The sequence below is a fragment of the Clytia hemisphaerica genome, unplaced genomic scaffold (genome assembly GCF_902728285.1).
Source record: "Clytia hemisphaerica strain Z4C2 unplaced genomic scaffold, Clytia hemisphaerica genome assembly, whole genome shotgun sequence".
NCBI lineage: Eukaryota > Metazoa > Cnidaria > Hydrozoa > Leptothecata > Clytiidae > Clytia > Clytia hemisphaerica.
The window spans coordinates 607,671-628,472 of record NW_027103497.1 but is presented as its reverse complement, the minus strand read 5'-3'; the positions used below and the strand labels follow the sequence as shown (position 1 = coordinate 628,472).

Genomic DNA, 20,802 nt, shown 5'->3' with positions numbered 1-20,802 from the left:
ATTAATAAGTATTTTTATATAATTTCACATTAGTTGAAAACTTTTGTTTTTTTTTGGTGTTTTTCTTTTTCATTCATTTTTTAGGACTGTTGTTTTTGGTATACGTCGGGAAAATGTATTCGTCTTTCCCTTATTGGGTGTAGTTTTTGCTTTTTTACTGGATTATCTCTTCATTTTTAAAATTGTTCTTGCGTTTTGATTAAAATTTGACGTTGTTATACAGTAAGTAACCATATTTCATTAACAGTATATTTTCTACTTATTATTGTAATGTAAGAAAAAAGTAATTCACTATATCTGGAAATTTAGTATGAAAAATGCTTAAATTAATTCCAATGTCTAGAGTGGGGCTATAGAGTGTCGAATATTAATTATACCTAATATTTCGAATGGTGGTAGTAAAATAGAACTTGGAATCTATAGATATTTCAGCATACCTTTTTGTTCTTCATCAGTCCGTTATAATGGTCAATCGAAATATCAATAAATTCAGAAAAAGTTCTGTAAACTAACTCCTGCCAAGTTTTTAAAGATGGATAACATTTCTCGACACGGAATGCCCTAAAAAGGGTTCCAATGGCCAGATCACGAGGCATTCTGGTTTTAAAATCAAAGATTTTGTCTTTTCATGTTTTCAAAATTTTCATTTTTAGGGGCGTGGTCACGAGTTTTAGCCTCAAAACGAGGTTAAAAACTTTTGGGCAGACTGGAGGCTTCAAAAATGATCGGATTTGGCTGAAATTTTGCATACTTGTTCCTTGGGTGAATATCTCGGGGTACACGTTTCATTTTTAAAAAAATTTTCTTATTGGGGCCTGGGGATGAGTAATCTAATTAAGAAATGCTAAAATTTTCCTTAAGCCATTAAGTTTTCAAAGATACTGAAGTTGAGCCAGTGCGGTTAGCACGTTTGACAGTTTAGCACATCTCAAGGCCTAATTTGAAAATGCAAATTTTGCCATGCAATTGACGACGTCACCAAAAAATCTTAGCTTGACTTTAACTTCTAAAATCGCGCTTTGAGTATTATTTTCATATCAACAACACCCCCGTATTTGAAAGTAAAAGCTGGTTTTTTCGCATTGTTATATGATGGCTTTTAAAGCAGTAACGTGGTGGGTCAACTAAAATTTGGGCAAACTGGGGAGGCAATTTATAGATTTTTATTTTGGGCTCCCTACGAAAGTATATATCTTTGTGAAAATTAGGCGAGTGAAGCGAGCACGAAAATTTTGGGGTATTTTTTTTTTTTTTTTTTTTTTTTTTTTTTTTTTTTTTTTTTTTTTCATCATTAATTTCTTGATCTCCAAAAGTATATTGGTTCTTCTTACAAGAAGTTGAAATATTTTATGTATATGTTATGTATATAAATGTTTATAAAACTGTACGATTAAAACTGATACGAAGTGGACAGCTAAATCATTAAATGGAAGCTTAGTGGGCTGGTCGGCTACATAGTATAGAAATAGTAAATCAATGGGCAACCTAATATAGAAGACGCTGAAAAATAGGTTCGTCGGATAAGATGATGTAGATAAAAAATCACATAGGTCGAATTGTGTAGGTTGTCAAAGTCCTAGTTATGCAATGAAATAGTAAATATTAAATATTAGGGAGAAAAACTACTTATATGATAATATTTTAATATATTCATAGGAGATCAAACTGAGAAGAAAATTCGAATGTAGAATAGACTAGACGTAATAGTGCAACATCGAATTAACATCAAAACTAAAATCATTCGGTTAAATTTGTAGATATTGTGATGGCAAAATTGTGGAATGGCTGCGGTAAAATAGAATATAGGTTCGGTCTCAATTAGGAATATAAAATGCTAGAACAATGTTTTAGATAAAATGAAATAAATATTAACATAAAATAAATATATCAAAAGGGGAACGCTAGAATCGCTGGTGGGCTAGAAAACACAAGAAGAATGAGTCCAAATATATAGCAAGTGATTGAAAATAAATGACCTTAGAAAATAGACTAGGCTGCAAATGCTAAAGACTACACGTAAGTATCGGATACTAGATCGACTGTGTTGATTAAGTTTGTGACTCAAGGTTGAATTGAATTAGCTTAGAGATTTGGCTAGCGCCCTATCAAAATAAAAATTCCAGCATTTATCAGCAAAGCTTTCCTTTTTGTCAATTCGTTTGATATCAACAGGCAAGTTGTTGAAGCATTTTGCGGCCTCATGTGCAAAGGTGCCAGTTAGACGAGATGTGTCCTCAATGTCATGTGCGACCAAATTACCATTTCGGAGCTCTCTGTCTGGATCCGGTTGTCTATTGAGTTTGAGGTATGACGGCCAGCTGGGGTTGTGGAGAGCGCTATGGGCAATCTTGGCGATTGTTAGATCAACCATCTCAGAAACTGGTAACCATTCGAGATCGATTACGTCGCTGGTTCTGGCATAACGTTTGAGCACGAAGCCAGCGGCGGCGTTCTGGACTTTCTGAAGACGCTCAATCTGGGCTTTTGTAGCATCGGATAGTAAAGCGATGCCATATGTCAGTTTACTGAGAACCAGTGACTCCATAAGCATCTTGCGCTGCTGCCATGATGCGGTGTTCTTGAATCGTTTTAAGCTGCGTAACGTGGCAAAACAAGATCTCATGGTATGGTTGACATGTTCAGTCCAGTCTAGATGCTCATTAAATCTAACACCGAGAATTTTGAAATTTTTGACCTGTTCAATATCCTGTCCAGCGCTTTTGATAACCGTGACGAGTTCCGCGAGGGAATGGCGTTGTGCAAGTTGTCTGGTCGAAAAGATTGTCATTTTTGTCTTTTTTGTGTTAAGACAAAGATTGTTTTGCTCAGACCAAAGGTTGATGTTGTCTATTTCATTTTGGACCGATTCGATGGCGCTCTGCAGTTCTTGGATCTTTGTGTGTCGGAGTAGCGTAGTATCATCGGCATATAGCAGGTATGTGCTCGGACCGTTGGTGTTTATAGTGGTCACATACAAGTTGAACAAGATCGGGCCAAGTATACTCCCCTGTGGAACGCCAAACTGTAAGTCTAATTTGCTCGATGATTTATCGTCGATTTGGGCGTATTGTTTGCGTTCTGATAGATAATCTCTAATCAAATAAAGTACTTTTCGAGAGAAGCCAAGGTTACTAAGTTGTTTTATATTAAAGTTCGATAGTCAACGGTGTCAAAAGCCTTTGAGAAATCGGCAAATACAGATAGCGTTACTTCGCTTCTGCTCATTGCAACTTTAATATCGTTTTTTCAGCTTGAGTAGGACGGTTATAGTTGAATGCGATTTTTCTGAAACCAGATTGACTCTCGAGGTAAATCGATTTTTCTTCGATGTGCTCGGTTAATTGTTGGAGGATAATTCTTTCAAAGACTTTTGACAAGATTGGCAAGATGCTGATTGGTCTGTAGTCTGTCAAGGATTGGGGGTCGGTGACTTTGGGAACTGGGCAAATTCGACTAGTTTTCCATTCTTCTGGGAAGGTCGATGATTGGATACAGTTATTGATGATATCGGTTAGAGGTGATGTGAGATATTGGGATACTGGCTTGATGAATTTTGAAGGGATGTTGTCGGGTCCGGTGGAACAATCTGATCTAAGTTTCTGGATAGCTCTCGAAACTTCATCGTACGTAGCAGGACGGAGATTGAAGCTGTCTGGATGTTCGGGTAGTTCTTCAATGAACGATTTTGAGAGGTCTCCTGCATTTCTTCCTGTTGTCCTCATGGCAGTTGAGTTGAAAAACTTGTTAATTTCGTCTGGATCAACGTCCATGCGTTTTTGTCTGGGATGTAGTAATTTGTTGATGACTTTCCATGTTTCGGCTGAGGATTTGTTAGCTAGGAGGTTCTTAAGAAATTTCTTTTTCGCTCCCCGGATGGTCGATTTGAGGTTGTTCCTCACGTTTCTTAGTTGGTCAAGTTGTTCATTGTTGCGGTTATTTTTCAAATTTAGCCGTAGTTCATTTTTCTGCCGTTGTAAATCTCGGACATCAAGATCTTTCATCCATGGGGACGAAGGACGGGTGAGTTTGATCTTACGTACAGGTGCGTGACGATCGATGCACTCCGTGATAAGTTTATTAAGTGCATTGACTTTGTCTGAGGTGTTATCGAAAGCATACACAATGTTTAATGGTAGTTGTTGAAAATCATTGATATAGTCTGCGAGTACTAAAGTTCGTTCGTCTCTAATGTATTTGTGCCGCGGTTCATATCGAGGTTTGTTGATTTTGAGGATACAAAAAGGTGAATCGTGGTCTGAGATTTCGTCACATAAAACAACATCGCTCGCTATAAGTTTGGTGTCAATGTTTGTGATAACATGGTCGATTAGAGTTTTGGAATTTCGTGTTGGTTGGGCTATAAGTTGTTTGAGATTGAGCGTTCCCAGTATGTTCTGGTAAGCTTCGTTTGCTGGTGACGGTACAAGTAAATCGATGTTAAAGTCACCTGTAATTATTATAGGACCATGATGAACAATTGCGGCTTGGGAAACAAGTGATTCGAATTTGTTGAGCCACTCAAGTTTTTCATTTTGTTTACTGCTTGGCTGATACACAATGCCAATCAAGACATTCGAGAGACGGTTCTTGCCAGTCAATTCAATCCACTGGTGTTCGATAGTTGTGTCAAAGGATTCAATATCTTTACGGGCTTTGTGTTTGATGTCTGTTTTGATGTAGTATCCGACACCACCGCCACGTTTAGCATCTCGGTTTCGAAAGTCTTTTTCGTAGCCATCTATTTCAAGGTGCGATAAAAGGTTCTTGTTGTCTTTCAACCAGGTCTCGGACATTGTGATGATGTCGAATTGGTGCTCTGAGACGTATGATTCGAATTCGGTAAAGGTAGATGCCATAGACTGGGTGTTGAGATGGGCTACGGATAGATGTTTACGGTGCTGGTTCAGCAGAGCAACTGATGGACTGACAAAGTCGTTAGGAATATGGTCGGCAGAGGCGTCCAGATCTTCAAAGTTTCGAATGTTGAAGAACGGTTGGATGACCAATGTGCACGTATGACAGGTCCATTGATACGGTATGCGGGAGTTTTCTATACGTATGTGCGCGCTTGCGCATTTGAGGTGGAGCTGTTCTTTGCATGTTATACATTCGAGTCGCTTGGAGTTGATTCTTACTGTCTTGTTGCATGAAGTGCAAAGGACGGGTCCTGGGTTAATTTCGACATCTCCGCACAGTAGCAGTCTATTAGAACAGCAATGGTTTGAATAATACGTAATTGGAGCTGAGTAGAAAGTTCTTTTTGATGTAAGTTGTACGTACTTTCGTTGTTGTTGTTGAGCAGTACACGAGTCAGTCAATGTAAACAAAAGAATCAGGAGTGAAATGTTCATTTTTTCCATTTCCTGTTGACGTTTAGGATGGAAAATACACCAGAAGATGCAGAATCTGTTCGAGAGTCTTCTTGATGTAAAACTGCGATGATTATCTTCTTTTTCGCGACTTAAACAGCAAAAAACTAATAATTTTTCGATCACTTTCTTTTGACGTTAAAAAAAGCGTCCGTTGCGCGAAGCTGTTGCATTGCAAATTTTTTTTTTTTTTTTTTTTTTTTCTTCTCTTTTTGGCCTTAATCTGGCTTATCTAAGGTGTAAAAGAGCAAATGGGCGCCGAAATTAGTAATCAGAGGCGTCTTTTTGCGCCCTTTATATTTCACCCCCCCCCCCTTTGCCACCACGCTACTGTTTTAAAGTCAATCAGTGATAAAATAAAAATTTGGGCAACATCTTTTGATTTCATAAAATAAATAAGTATGTGTTTGAAATAGTGTTTTTACAGAGTGATGATGCTTTAAGATCATAGAATCACTATTTTTTCAGGCCCCTATTTCAGTTTTTGAGAAAAAAATTTACTTCCAAATCTTTTCATCTTCGTCTACCGATCTTTTCGTTTTTTATTTGTTAATATTCCACTCCTAAATACCTTTTCAACAAGCACTAAACCTCTTTTTAATTTGAATTATATCGAAAGTTCCAGCCTTGTCTGAGTGCAGATTATTTTGGGAAAAGCTTTACTGTTAAAATTTCTTTTTTCGTCATTTTCACCCTTCTTGTGTGCACATATACAGCTTTGCATCGGTCCTGGTGACATCGGTCATTAGGACATCGGTAAATAGTTAATAGGTTAAGATATTCTTTTCTTATGCTAGTCTCTCATCGTGTTCTGCGTCAGCAGACTCGCGTCTTACACTCTCTGACCAGTGAAGTATAACCCCGAAAGGCTAGAAGCGAATCTTTAACCTTTTTCGGACAAGAAAGTGAAGCCTCAAAAATGTCCGCTGTATTTTTGATGACTGATTGATTCTAGCGTTTCCTTTTTTTATTGAGTGGTACATTTTTGAAAATCTCGCGGGAAATTTTATTTTCAATCTGGGATGTGTGAAATCCATGCGGTGCTAGCCACATTCCGTAAAAGGGCCTGGTAACTAGCTGTAGGGACTTTTTCGATGATATGCGCCATCTTGCGAAAATTCCAAACCAAAACAAGCCAAGATTGAGAGGAAAAGTTATAGTAGAGGGCATTTTGTAAAATCGCTCGACTGTTTTGTTAGAAGCACTTGTTGTACATTTTTGGAAAGCTAAGGGGTAGGGGAATCGAAACTACTATGTTTCCAATTTTTTTTCGGACACTTTGGTGTGATTTTCGGACAAATATGACGGTCTCAGGCAAAAATCATAGGGTTAAAAATTAATGAAAATTTTAGCTCGAGAAAACGGAGACCTGTTGTATATTTTTGGAAAGCTCTCAAAAAATTAAGATTAGAGATATATTGCAAGTATAGGTGATTTCAGTACCTAACTCGAGATATTGAGCTTCCGAAAGCGCAAAAACTGGACAAAATAGCTGTTTCTGGCTGAAAAACACGGTTTTCAAGGGTTAATATCTCGAGTTAGGTACAGAAATCACCTATACTTGCAATATATCTCTAATCTTAATTTTTTGAGAGCTTTCCAAAAATATACAACAGGTCTCCGTTTTCTCGAGCTAAAATTTTCATTAATTTTTAACCCTATGATTTTTGCCTGAGACCGTCATATTTGTCCGAAAATCACACCAAAGTGTCCGAAAAAAAATTGGAAACATAGTAATTTCAATTCCCCTACCCCTTAGCTTTCCAAAAATGTATAACAAGTGCTTCTAACAAAACAGTCAAGCGATTCCAAAAAATCGAACAAAATTCCCCCTACTATTAGAGAAGACTGAAATTTTTAGCAGATTGGAGTTGTTTTCACAATCCACAATGAAAAGTAACTGCAGTTCCAGCTTGTGTTTTTGTGAAAGACTCTAATGGTAACCCTATTAAATTCCATCGTCTGCCAAAGGATCCTGAATTGTCAAAACCAGTCAAAACAGAAGGATTTGGAAATTTGGTGTCATATGTTCTGACCATTGGAGTTTGTTTCAGATCATCTTCTAATGATTTACCAGATGTTATAGTTCCTGAATCCCAATACAAACTGATCAAGAAAATTAAGTATGAACGAGTAAAGAAGCGTTGGGTTTTTTTATCTGGAATTCTATCAGTTTCAAGAACAATGCTATGGAGAAAATGAGGACGCAGTACACATAATCGAAACCCCAACAACAACCAGGAAGTTGACCATCGGGAGATTTCTTTTGATAGTTGCTCACTTAGCTTTGTTTTGGTTTTGGTCTTGGCTTTGTTGAACACTTTACTTACAGCTCGATGCTTAATAACAAATAGGATACACGAAGGGTACAAACACATCAAAGGTCATGCTTCAAGGATGAGGTTGCAGAAGACATTATTTATGTGCTGGCTTGAAAATTAATGCCAATAATGGATGTTTTTATAGAACTGAATTCTGAAGTTCATAAAAAAATTACATATACAAACAATATGAGAGTCCTCAAGATTATTGCAGTCAATCAGTCAATCACGGTATGAATTCTCCACCCCTAGTTTTGAATTCAGGATGTGTATTATATTATTTTCATTTGCGCAGTCGTAAAACTTTGCATACAATTCAATCCCACTGTGGACTGAGACAGCGAGATTGAGCCTATGGACACTGATCAAATTACAACATGGGATTTACAGTTAAATGACATTTTTTTGTATGGAACTCTTGCCAGGGGATGTCAATCGAAAAATTCGATTACCGAATCAATCGAACTTAATCGAAGCCAATCGAATGATTGATTTTCGATTAGCCGAATCGATCGAACGCCAATCGAATTTCACATATTTCTTTTGATTGGATTCGATTACCGTTCGATTGGTGTTCGATTGACGTTCGATTAGTTTCGATTAGCTTCGATTGCATATACTTTTCGATTGATTCGATTAGTTCGATTAATGTTCGATCAATTCGATATGTGTTCGATTGGCATTCGATTAATTCGATTTATGTTTGATTGGCATTCGATTGATTCCATTTATGTTCGATTGGTATTCGATCAAAATTTGTTCCGGTTTTTTTGTTATAATTTCGATTTTCGTGGTTCCGTATTTCCTTTATACCGCCGCCCTGTTTTAAGCGCCTCCCCCAATAAGCCCCGCCATCCAATAACAGCCGGATTGACCAAGTGCGGCTCGCGTATTACGTTGGAACCAACCCCACAGACCTATCTCAGTAGTAATAATTAAAGACACTCCAGAAAAATAAATAAGATCTTAAGTTCGAAATTAGCGCTGAAATAGGATACGAACGGTATTTTGGAATTGCGGAATTCGACCTTGTTTTCTTCGAAATTTGAAAAATTCCCTACCCTTAGATAAAGAGACTTTTTTCAATTTTTTCTCTCTGAATCAAAATAATTTCCTAGAAATCTTGAATTTTCCGACCCTTAGAGTGACTGATATGAATTTTTGTGATTTTTGCTATCTTGTTAGAGAGACTTTGAAAGGTGAAAAAACCGACCCTTACCGTCCGCACAATATACCCATCACCCATTTTTGCACCCCCCCAGGATTTAAGCAAACATTCTTCCGCTAACTTCTTTTGGCGGGAAGGGATTTTCAAGGTGGTGTTACCGTAAATCCAGATGACTTCGGCCACTTTTGACCATATATTTTTATTTTTGTTTGCAATATAAATATTGATCGTACGAGCATGAAACTTCTTATACATCATCTTGAAGTCCCTCAAATTAATGTGTTAAAATTTCACAACCTAAAAGTATTTCCTTCGAAAGTAATGAACCAAAGAAGACCAAAAAGTAGCAAAAAATAACCTCGGCCAGCCTCAAAATCAAAAGTATGAAAATATATCTGTCTGTTAGTAATTACGGCTCGCTAATTGTTCACGTATATTTTTACGATTACTAGGCAGTAAACCGGTTTGGTGGGATCGTGTTAAGTAACAACGTGCTTATTAATTTTTTGCGTTTTTCCGATTTCATTTTTAGGCCCTGTCCTCTTTGGAATCAGGATGGGTCAAGAAACGAAGTTTATAAGAACAAACAAACTCTGCAAGCATTTGCTTTGCGTTTGTTGTTTTACCGAAGCTGTACCGATTACATGTCAAAAGGAAAAGCGAGCAACAGAAGAACATAATAATCTGCCCTACACACTTGTATCACAGAACCCGGTGGGACCTAAAACGGGAAATTGCAGTCGTAAATTTCTGTTGCAAAATATCTTATTGGGGAAGAAGATTTGGGGTTTAAGTCGGGAAAAAATTGTGACGGGATAAACCTTTGTTAACTTTTTAAAATTGTCATCATTTCCCCCCGAATTGTTCAAGTTCATCTCCTTTTGGAAGTTCTATTGACAAACTCAACCCTTAAAAATGACTGAATTACTCAATGGATCTTTCTCTTTCCCCCAATTGGAATTTTTATCTTCTCTCCATTGGGTACCAATAACTGCGACATGACCTCTCCGATTTCACTAAACTGGGAATTAAACGCAAGTGTAAAATTTGATGATGTTTGGTTATTGTAAAGCTCCAGCGTGTGGACATAAACGGATGATATACACTGTCCCGGACATTTACTGACACACATAAACGTACATCTTTTATATTTCATATATAATAGAACACCCCTTTCTCAGTGATCCAGTGAAGTTTTGAAACCCACCGGGTCTGACTATAGGGTCTCCAAAACTCACTAAGTGATAACTTTTTACTTCGTCGGGTAGGGAAAAAGTAATTTCAAGTAATATTCCAAGAATTCTTAAAAAAATTAACGATTGTTGGCCGGGGTAAGACCATAAAAAAGATCTTTGATTCACCGGGTTATCCATCAAGTGGAGCTGACCGGGTCACTGATATAGGGGAATAGTAAAAATATTTGCATAAATAATCTCCGTGGATACAGTCGGGTGCATAATTCTTAGCGCTTCGATGGTGAATAAATGATTTTCCTGCCGTGTTTTAGTCAAGTTGACAATTAAGGGTCATGTCTATCTGAGAACGATCTCGATTATCGGTTCATCCAGTGGTTCCTATAAAAGACAACGAATGAATAAAAATAGGTATATGCAGGGCTTCATTACCTTAGCTCTTCAGATTAGAAAGCACAACCAAACCCATCGAATATTTATTAGACATGTAAAGAAATTTACAGTTAACGTTATCACAAAACTTAATAAGCAGGTGGGGTTATGAAAATGTCCTGGATGGAAAATTTTCGAAAATTAATCAGCACCCCCCCTCCAGCTATTAGGTACCCAAGAGTACTTACATGTACACTATTCCGCACTTTAACGGTATCCCTCCTTTTTATGTCATTATATACCGCCACGCGTCATTGATACTACCTAGAACGCAAATGTTAATGTCAAAATCCTGGAAATTAGAAGATGTAACTTTACTTTATCTATGTTGGGATGAATTTTTGTCATTCAGTAGTCAACGACCTAAAATAGGGGTGCATGATAAAATTATTTTACTAGAAGAAAGATACATATTAAAATGGTATAAAGGATGACGATAAAATCAGGTGAAAACATTTGAGAACGAAATACCTTTTCCCAAATCTCTGCTTTTCCTAATTGTATGCCGTCCAATATGAGGATGTGTGGACTTCTCAATCCGGGATACTTGATAGCTGTACCATTATTCGACGTGTCGATTTGGAATATCTTGAAAGAAAAGCAATATATTCTAATTATTTTAATCTTCAACCGGCAAAACCACATTTAATACCAATCAAATATGAAACAGTGTTGACACACAACAGCGTTCATCAAAACCTTTTCTAACATTTTTAAATGTCGATCATGTGGCGCTAGAAGATCTTTAAAATCCCTAAACCGGCGAAACTCAGGATTCATTGACTTAAATCAAAATACCTTACGTGTCCGCCGCCTTAGGTGGATTAAACCCCGTGGAGTAATTAAAAATGGTAAACTTGTGATTTTCACGAATTTTCGCCCTTTTCGCAAAACTTAGTTCTTGCTAAATTGAAAATCCGTTATAACTAAAGAAATTGGTGCGTATTTCCTTCGTTGTGAGACAGGGATGTAATGTGTATTCCCTTCGTTGCGAGAAAGCGAGAAAGGGGTGTAATATACCCTGAGTATCAGAGGTTAAGTTTTCGAAGAATATATTAACCTCTGAAGACCGATAATAGAAATTTTATCGCGCATCATTGTAGAAAGAATCAGAGATGAAGAGCAAATAATACCTTATTAATGTCTAGCAAACTGTATCAGTATGCAGTTTACTATTTACGAATTCCCCAGAAACCTCCAAGTGTAATCGAAGTGAGTTTCTTTCGAAAGAAATCTTTTACACGATCCCCGAATGCATAACAGTAATTACTAAACTATTAATTATGGAAATGTCACTTTCAATTGAATCGAAATAATAGACATACTTTATGTTATGATTCTCTATCACTGACTCTTTTTAAAAAGCATTGATGATATTTTTTTGTTGTGTTTTCAACGACGGGAATAAAAATGTCAACTTTGAACCTCATCCAAGATCTTGGATGGTCGTCATGGTTACTTTTGTCTTCGTTGATTGCGCGCTGAATAGAATCTCGATTCGTCGGCACAGCGTAAATATATGATTTTTAGCTGTGCTTTTCACGGTAGGTGTAATATGTATTCCCTTCGTTGCGAGAAAGGGGTGTAATGTGTATTCCCTTCGTTGCGAGAAAGGGGTGTAATGTGCATTCCCTTCGTTGTGAGGGAGGGAAATAGGAAAGCTCACATACACACTCGCACGAGACATGGATGTAATATGGTATTTCCTTTGTTGGAACCAGAGAGGCGGGGAGAGCTAAAATGCCATTTGCATGAGACAGGGATATACGTATCTGATAAAATGATATTTCTTCGGGAAATTCTCGTGTCTTTTCGTTCGTTACCTTAATATACATCTTGAATTAATGCTTGTGAAAGAACATGAAAGAGTAAGCTTTTAAACTTTTAACCCGCTCACTTTTTATCGATCGTGATATATAGAGGCCCTTAAAAATATCCTTGAACTCATTTGCATGTCAATTAAATTCATAAAGTAACTCTCGCAGGAAATCTACAAAATGTGACGTCATTCTAATTAGATCGTGCAACAGTTTAACAACTTAATCGATTGAAATATTTCAAGTTGTCAACATAGGGTTATTATCCAAAATAAGCAAAATAATAGGGACAACTTTAAGAGGTTATAGCTCGTCAAAGATTCATCATTTTTCAGAAAGATTTTGTACACTTTACAATTGGTCTATTACGGGTCTATTACCACAGGAAAAAATGTTAAAAACCCAGGCCTGGGAACAGGGCATTTTCGGGGTGGGAAATGCCTGTTTTCGGGGGTGGGATATGGGTTTGGAACATGAAACATGCCAAAGGCATTTCGCACCCCGAATTTTTTTAATTTGGAGTCGAAATTGCCCTGTTCCCAGGTCAAGGATATTAAAATTTCGGGGCCGAAAATGGCCTGTTTCCAGGCCTGTGTTTTCAACATTTCGGGGCTGAATTTGGCCTGTTCCCAAGGGCTAGATTTTCAAACTTTCGGGGTCGAAAATTGCTAGTTTTCAGGTCGGTGTTTTTAGTAGACAAAAATCACGGGTTGTGGAGCTGGTCATTTCGGCCCCGAATTAAAAAAAATCCGGGGTGGAAAATGCTTCATATTCCAAAGCCAAATCCCACCCCCGAAAATGGGCATTTCCCACCCCGAAAATGCCCTGTTTCCCAGACCTGTACACGCTCCATTTTCCCCAGCCCCGAAAAAAGGCATTTCCCACCCCAAAAATGTACTGTTCCCAGACCTGTACATGTTCCTTTTCCAAAGCCAAATCCCATCCCCGAAAAAAGGCATTTCCTACCCCGAAAATGCCCTGTTCCCAGACCTGTACGCGTTCCATTTTCCCCAGCCAAATCCCAGCCCCGAAAAAAGGCATTTCCCACCCCAAAAATGTACTGTTCCCAGACCTGTACATGTTCCTTTTTCCAAAGCCAAATCCCACCCCCTCACATGGTCAAAATTACGTTAAGTTTCTCATCGGAAGCACATGAAAAAACGGATTTGACCTTTATCTTTTGGGGATAATTGTTTTTTTCCTTGGAACTATTTTACATATATTAAAATATTTTTACACTATTTATATCTTTGTATGCAAAAAAACTTAAATATAACAAGATATTTTAAAGATAAATATCTGAAATTGTTTATCTCATATTATTTAAAATCAATGAAATATTAACAAAAGCTTGAGATAAAGATATAATAAATATCTGTATATATTCTGGGCGACTTCAAGAGTTCTTTAGCTAGTGATTTCAATTTCATGTCAATCCTGAAAATATATCCAGAAAGATTTGAAAATGTGTTTAACGTGGCAATACTTTTACTACTAGTAGTCCCTACCCTACCCCCAACAGGGGTATCAAATTAAAAAACAAATACAAAAAGCGAATAAATTACTAGCTTTCAGTTTTTACACTGCTATGTTTGTTGCATTNAGTCCCGCTGCGGCAATTTTTTTTTCCGTAGACGGGTGGAAATATCTTTAATGGTCGGAAATATCATAGCGTAATGGTCGGAAATATCATTTGATGGTCGGAAATATCTTTTGATGGTCGGAAATATCCAAAACTCTGAAAATTTGAAAATTTAATGGTCGGAAATATCCCGCACTTTTAAAAATGCTTCATCCAGCAAAAAAATGTAAACAAAGATGGTAGCAAAGGTGCTGTAGTGTGGCCAACTTGTTGTTTGTGCCAGACAAGAGTAGTTTATTATTTTAAGTTTTTGGGACACTGACTGAGAACTGTTTTGTTTCTTAGTTCTTTATACTGTATTTTACACAATACGTAGACAGCTTTTTAGGGAGAGAAAGTGGTATTAACCTTTTTATTTAAACACGACTCTTCTTTCTTTCTTGTCTTTTTTATATCCTTTCCTCCTCTAGCCCCCACTGCTCTCAAATCACCCTAAAGCTAGTCCCAACCTACCTACCTGGACACCCTCCCATTCTAGACCTTACCCCGTTGGATCGATCTGAAAACGACCATACGTTCGGCGGAAAATTTGGCTTCCAAAATCGAACCCTTACAGTGCATCCACACAGGAAAAAATGTTAAAAACCCAGGCCTGGGAACAGGGCATTTTCGGGGTGGGAAATGCCTGTTTTCGGGGGTGGGATTTGGGTTTGGAACATGAAACATGCCAAAGGCATTTCGCACCCCGAATTTTTTTAATTTGGAGTCGAAATTGCCCTGTTCCCAGGTCAAGGATATTAAAATTTCGGGGCCGAAAATGGCCTGTTTCCAGGCCTGTGTTTTCAACATTTCGGGGCTGAATTTGGCCTGTTCCCAAGGGCTAGATTTTCAAACTTTCGGGGTCGAAAATTGCTAGTTTTCAGGTCGGTCTTTTTAGTAGAACAAAAATCACGGGTTGTGGAGCTGGTATTTTCGGCCCCGAAATTAAAAAAATCCGGGGTGGAAAATGCTTCATATTCCCAAAGCAAATCCCACCCCCCCGAAAATGGGCATTTCCCACCCGGGAAAATGCCCTGTTCCAGACTGTACACGTTCCATTTTCCCCCCGAAAAAAGGCATTTCCCACCCCAAAATGTACTGTTCCCAGACCTGTACATGTTCCTTTTTCCAAAGCCAAATCCCAGCCCCGAAAAAAGGCATTTCCCACCCCAAAAATGTACTGTTCCCAGACCTGTACATGTTCCTTTTTCCAAAGCCAAATCCCACCCCCTCAACATGGTCAAAATTACGTTAAGTTTCTCATCGGAAGCACATGAAAAAACGGATTTGACCTTTATCTTTTGGGGATAATTGCTTTTTTCCTTGGAACTATTTTACAGAGATTAAAATATTTTATACACTATTTATATCTTTTGTATGCAAATAAAAACTTAAAGATAAAATAGATATTTTAAAGATAAATATCTGAAATTGTTTATCTCATATTATTTAAAATCAATGAAATATTAACAAAAGCTTGAGATAAAGATATAATAAATATCTGTATATATCTGGGCGACTTCAAGAGTTCTTTAGCTAGTGATTTCAATTTCATGTCAATCCTGAAATATATCCAGAAAGATTGAAAATGTGTTTAACGTGGCAATACTTTTACTACTAGTAGTCCCTACCCTACCCCAACAGGGGTATCAAATTAAAAAACAAATACAAAAAGCGAATAAATTACTAGCTTTCAGTTTTTACACTGCTATGTTTGTTGCATTAAGCAGAATACTAATTAAAAAGACGTAACAAAATCTATGATAAAAAAATCTGTCAGTGAAAATATAGAAAAACGTTTTCGGTTTCGTGGGTTGTAATATAAATACAAACATGGGAAATCTATCCATCCAACAATGAAAGCAATAATAAAACAAAATTTTAACAGAGGTTCTATCTTCGTAAAGAGTTACTTTGCGATAATGAAAACATCGTAAATTATACATAAACATGTTTGAGTGTTTGAGAGTATTTTGACTTGACTTCATGTTATGTTTTCCACCGAACAGAATTGAGCACTGATAACTAATAATCCAAATAAAAAAATAATTTCAGACAGTGCTATAGGCATCATAACTTTGCCTGAAAATGCAATGACTACAAAGTGGATTTGTACCGTCAAGGACTCTAACTTGGGACAGTCTGACAAAACATGGGACAGCAATTCGGCAATCATTTTACCGAACCTCTACCTATTAAAAGTCATTTTAAATTAACATAGTCCCAAATCATAGAAAACAAACTTGTTGTCAACAGAGATTTAACAGTGAAAAAACAGTTCAGAAAGTCAACCATCCCATGATATGACACTCGTCCCAAGTTAGAGCCGTTGACGGTTATCCGGATATCCAAAACAATAACAACCCATTATATGATATACACAATCATGTCAATGTCTAAGGTACTTTCAATTTTTTGCAGTACTTTCAAAATTTCAGAATTTTTGGGCACTTTCTTTGCACTCGCTTATCCTTTTCTTGTCCTGGTCCAATCAAAACCTGCACGTAAAACTTACCCCAAAATCAGTCACGTTTATAAACATTATAACTCCGTCTTTGACGACTGGGAAGATTTCAACGACAAAATTTTGAGAGTTAAAGTAAAGTTTATCCCTCAGCGCAGTCAGCGATGAATCCGATCTGACCGTTAGTGCCTCCAGCCATTTTGGAGATGAATAAAATGAATCATGAAATCTTTGTTATCTAAAGGGATGGGTGAAACCATGTTTGATGAGCCATATCTGGATATCTCTCCTCATATCAAAAGTTCAATGCGATCGAAAAAATCTTTCTCAGCTGAATTCCATGATAGGGAATGTTTGTGAAGCTATTATAGTCATTGTTTGCACCAATATAAAGTTACTTCTGCAAGTTGTAGTCTCCATCAACAGCTTTCGAAAGCAGCGAAATCGACGAAACTACTTGAGTGAAGTTTGTAAGTAACAAAAAGCAAGTTTCACACATTCATTATGTTAAAAAAGTATTGTCTTTTATTCCAATGTATGATAGAAGTCTATTCAAATACATTTGATGTTGGTTCCAAGTAGTATTTCTTCTTTCTTACCAAGAATCACCAAATCTACTCAAAAAGCACTGTTTTGCAGTGCTTCCCCAGCCAAAAATGTAAACAAAATGGCTTCCGCCTTGATTTTGTCCCGACACGCACATCAACTGCAGCGCAGCGAGCGGCCCAGAATTTGGCTAATGGAAAAACCACCCGAAAAACTGTTTTAAGCCCCAAACCCAANTGCCAAAGGCATTTCGCACCCCAATTTTTTTAATTTGGAGTCGAAATTGCCCTGTTCCCAGGTCAAGGATTAAAATTTCGGGGCCGAAAATGGCCTGTTTCGTTCCAGGCCTGTGTTTTCAACATTTCGGGGCTGAATTTGGCCTGTTCCCAAGGGCTAGATTTTCAAACTTTCGGGGTCGAAAATTGCTAGTTTTCAGGTCGGTGTTTTTAGTAGACAAAAATCACGGGTTGTGGAGCTGGTCATTTTCGGCCCCGAAATTAAAAAAAATCCGGGGTGGAAAATGCTTCATATTCCAAAGCCAAATCCACCCCCGAAAATGGGCATTTCCACCCCGAAAATGCCCTGTTCCCAGACCTGTACACGTTCCATTTTCCCCAGCCCCGAAAAAAGGCATTTCCCACCCCAAAAATGTACTGTTCCCAGACCTGTACATGTTCCCTTTTCCAAAGCCAAATCCCATCCCCGAAAAAAGGCATTTCCTACCCCGAAAATGCCCTGTTCCCAGACCTGTACGCGTTCCATTTTCCCCAGCCAAATCCCAGCCCCGAAAAAGGCATTTCCCACCCCAAAAATGTACTGTTCCCAGACCTGTACATGTTCCTTTTTCCAAAGCCAAATCCCACCCCCTCAACATGGTCAAATTACGTTAAGTTTCTCATCGGAAGCACATGAAAAAACGGATTTGACCTTTATCTTTTGGGGATAATTGCTTTTTTCCTTGGAACTATTTTACATATATTAAAATATTTTATACACTATTTATATCTTTTGTATGCAAATAAAAACTTAAAGATAAAATAGATATTTTAAAGATAAATCTGAAATTGTTTATCTCATATTATTTAAAATCAATGAAATATTAACAAAAGCTTGAGATAAAGATATAATAATATCTGTATATATTCTGGGCGACTTCAAGAGTTCTTTAGTGTCAATTTCATGTCAATCCTGAAATATATCCAGAAAGATTTGAAAATGTGTTTAACGTGGCAATACTTTTACTACTAGTAGTCCCTACCCTACCCCAACAGGGTTATCAAATTAAAAAACAAATACAAAAAGCGAATAAATTACTAGCTTTCAGTTTTTACACTGCTATGTTTGTTGCATTAAGCAGAATACTAATTAAAAAGACGTAACAAAATCTATGATAAAAAAATCTGTCAGTGAAAATATAGAAAACGTTTTCGGTTTTCGTGGGTTGTAATATAAATACAAACATGGGAAATCCATCCATCCAACAATGAAAGCAATAATAAAACAAAATTTTAACAGAGGTTCTATCTTCGTAAAGAGTTACTTTGCGATAATGAAAACATCGTAAATTATACATAAACATGTTTGAGTGTTTGAGAGAGTATTTTGACTTGACTTCATGTTATGTTTTTCTTATCTTTACCACCACAAAATTATTCAACATAATAGAATTTATAAACTATTTTCAAGCATAAAATATTGGCTGAAGCAAACTTTGTACAAATTTTATATATTTAAATGATAAAGTAAAAACATCTCAAAATTTTTTATTATAATCCTTTGTGACAGTACTTTTTCTGTTGGGAAGTTGGAAGCTTTTCCACCGAACAGAGAAATTGAGCACTGATAACTAATAATCCAAATAAAAAATAATTTCAGACAGTGCTATAGGCATCATAACTTTGCCTGAAAATGCAATGACTACAAAGTGGATTTGTACCGTCAGGACTCTAACTTGGACAGTCTGACAAAACATGGACAGCAATTCGGCAATCATTTTACCGAACCTCTACCTATTAAAAGTCATTTTAAATTAACATAGTCCCAAATCATAGAAAACAAACTTGTTGTCAACAGAGATTTAACAGTGAAAAAACAGTTCAGAAAGTCAACCATCCCATGATATGACACTCGTCCCAAGTTAGAGCCGTTGACGGTATGCCGGATATCCAAAACAATAACAACCCATTATATGATATACACAATCATGTCAATGTCATAAGGTACTTTCAATTTTTTGCGGTACTTTCAAAATTTCAGAATTTTTGGGCACTTATTGCACTCGCTTATCCTTTTCTTGTCCTGGATCCAATCAAAACCTGCACGTAAAACATACCCCAAAATCAGTCACGTTTATAACATTATAACTCTGTCTTTGACGACTGGGAAGATTCAACGACAAAATTTTGAGAGTTAAAGTAAAGTTTATCCCTCAGCGCAGTCAGCGATGAATCCGATCTGACCGTTAGTGCCTCTTCAGCCATTTTTGAGATGAATAAAATGAATCATGAAATCTTTGTTATCTAAAGGGATGGGTGAAACCATGTTTGAATGAGCCTATATCTTGGATATCTCTCCTCATATCAAAACTGTTCAATGCGATCGAAAAAAATCTTTCTCAGCTGAATTCCATGATAGGGAATGTTTGTGAAGCTATTATAGTCATTGTTTGCACCAATATAAAGTTACTTCTGCAAGTTATTAGTCTCCATCAACAGCTTTCGAAAGCAGCGAAATCGACGAAACTACTTGAGTGAAGTTTGTAAACAAAAAAGCAAGTTTCACACATTCATTATGTTAAAAAAGTATTGTCTTTTATTCCAATGTATGATAGAAGTCTATTCAAATACATTTGATGTTGGTTCCAAGTAGTATTCTTCTTCTTTCTACCAAGAATCACCAAATCTACTCAAAAAGCACTGTTTTGCAGTGCTTCCCCAGCCAAAAATGTAAACAAAATGGCTTCCGCCTTGATTTTTGTCCCGACACGCACATCAACTGCAGCGCAGCGAGCGGCTCCAGAATTTGGCTAATGGAAAAACCACCCGAAAACGACTGTTTTACAGCCCCAAACCCAGGCCTGGGATTTGGCCATTTTCGGACCCGACTTCAAAAAACCCAAGCCTTGGAAATGACCCGTATACAAGGGTGGGTTTTGGGTTTGCTTTTTAGACAATTTTCATTTTTTGAGCTATAAAAACGCAGGCCTGGGAAATTGCCAAATCCCAATGGAGTCCTCACTTTGAAAAACCCAGGCCTGGGATTTGGCCATTTTCGGACCCGACTTCAAAAAACCCAAGCCTTGGAAATGACCTGTATACAAGGGTGGGTTTTGGGTTTGCTTTTTAAACCACTTACGGTTTAAAAGAACGCATGCGCAGTTTGTGGGCTCCAATTGGATCATCCACTATGTAGATGTAGATGTCCAGTCGAATTTTGTGATGATACAAGTGATACTTTTATGGACCTACCTGGTTATGCATTTAACACATATATAATTGATATCTACGTGAGCGTCACCATTAAACAATCATCCAGAACACAAATAGTGACGATCTATTAAAATTAGTCGGTTGTTTCTTATAAAAAAACACGTTTAGAAACCAAAATTTCATACTCTTGAAGAATTCTTTCATATTCAAGACTTCGAGTGCAAAAAAACATCTCATCAAAAAATTCAGTAATTTTAAGAACATTGATGTATGCTTACAGTGATTCTTATAGATAAATATGCGTTTTTTGAGCTGAAAAATTCTTTTTTTAAGAAAATCTGCTGAAGCCATCTTTTACCTACTTTCATGCAAAAAGTCAGAAAATAACAAGTCCAAAAAACCCTTTTTTATCCGTTTTTTAGCTGAAATTTACCCCCAAAATT

At 37.1% G+C, this 20,802-nt stretch overlaps 1 protein-coding gene across 1 annotated transcript; it reads right to left on the bottom strand.

The window, feature by feature from the left end:
• Positions 1-2,077: 2,077 nt before the first annotated feature.
• Positions 2,078-2,788, bottom strand: LOC136798763 (uncharacterized). The gene has a single exon (XM_067055433.1). It carries the CDS (start codon positions 2,786-2,788, stop codon positions 2,078-2,080), a length of 711 nt encoding a protein of 236 aa, XP_066911534.1.
• Positions 2,789-20,802: the final 18,014 nt, after the last annotated feature.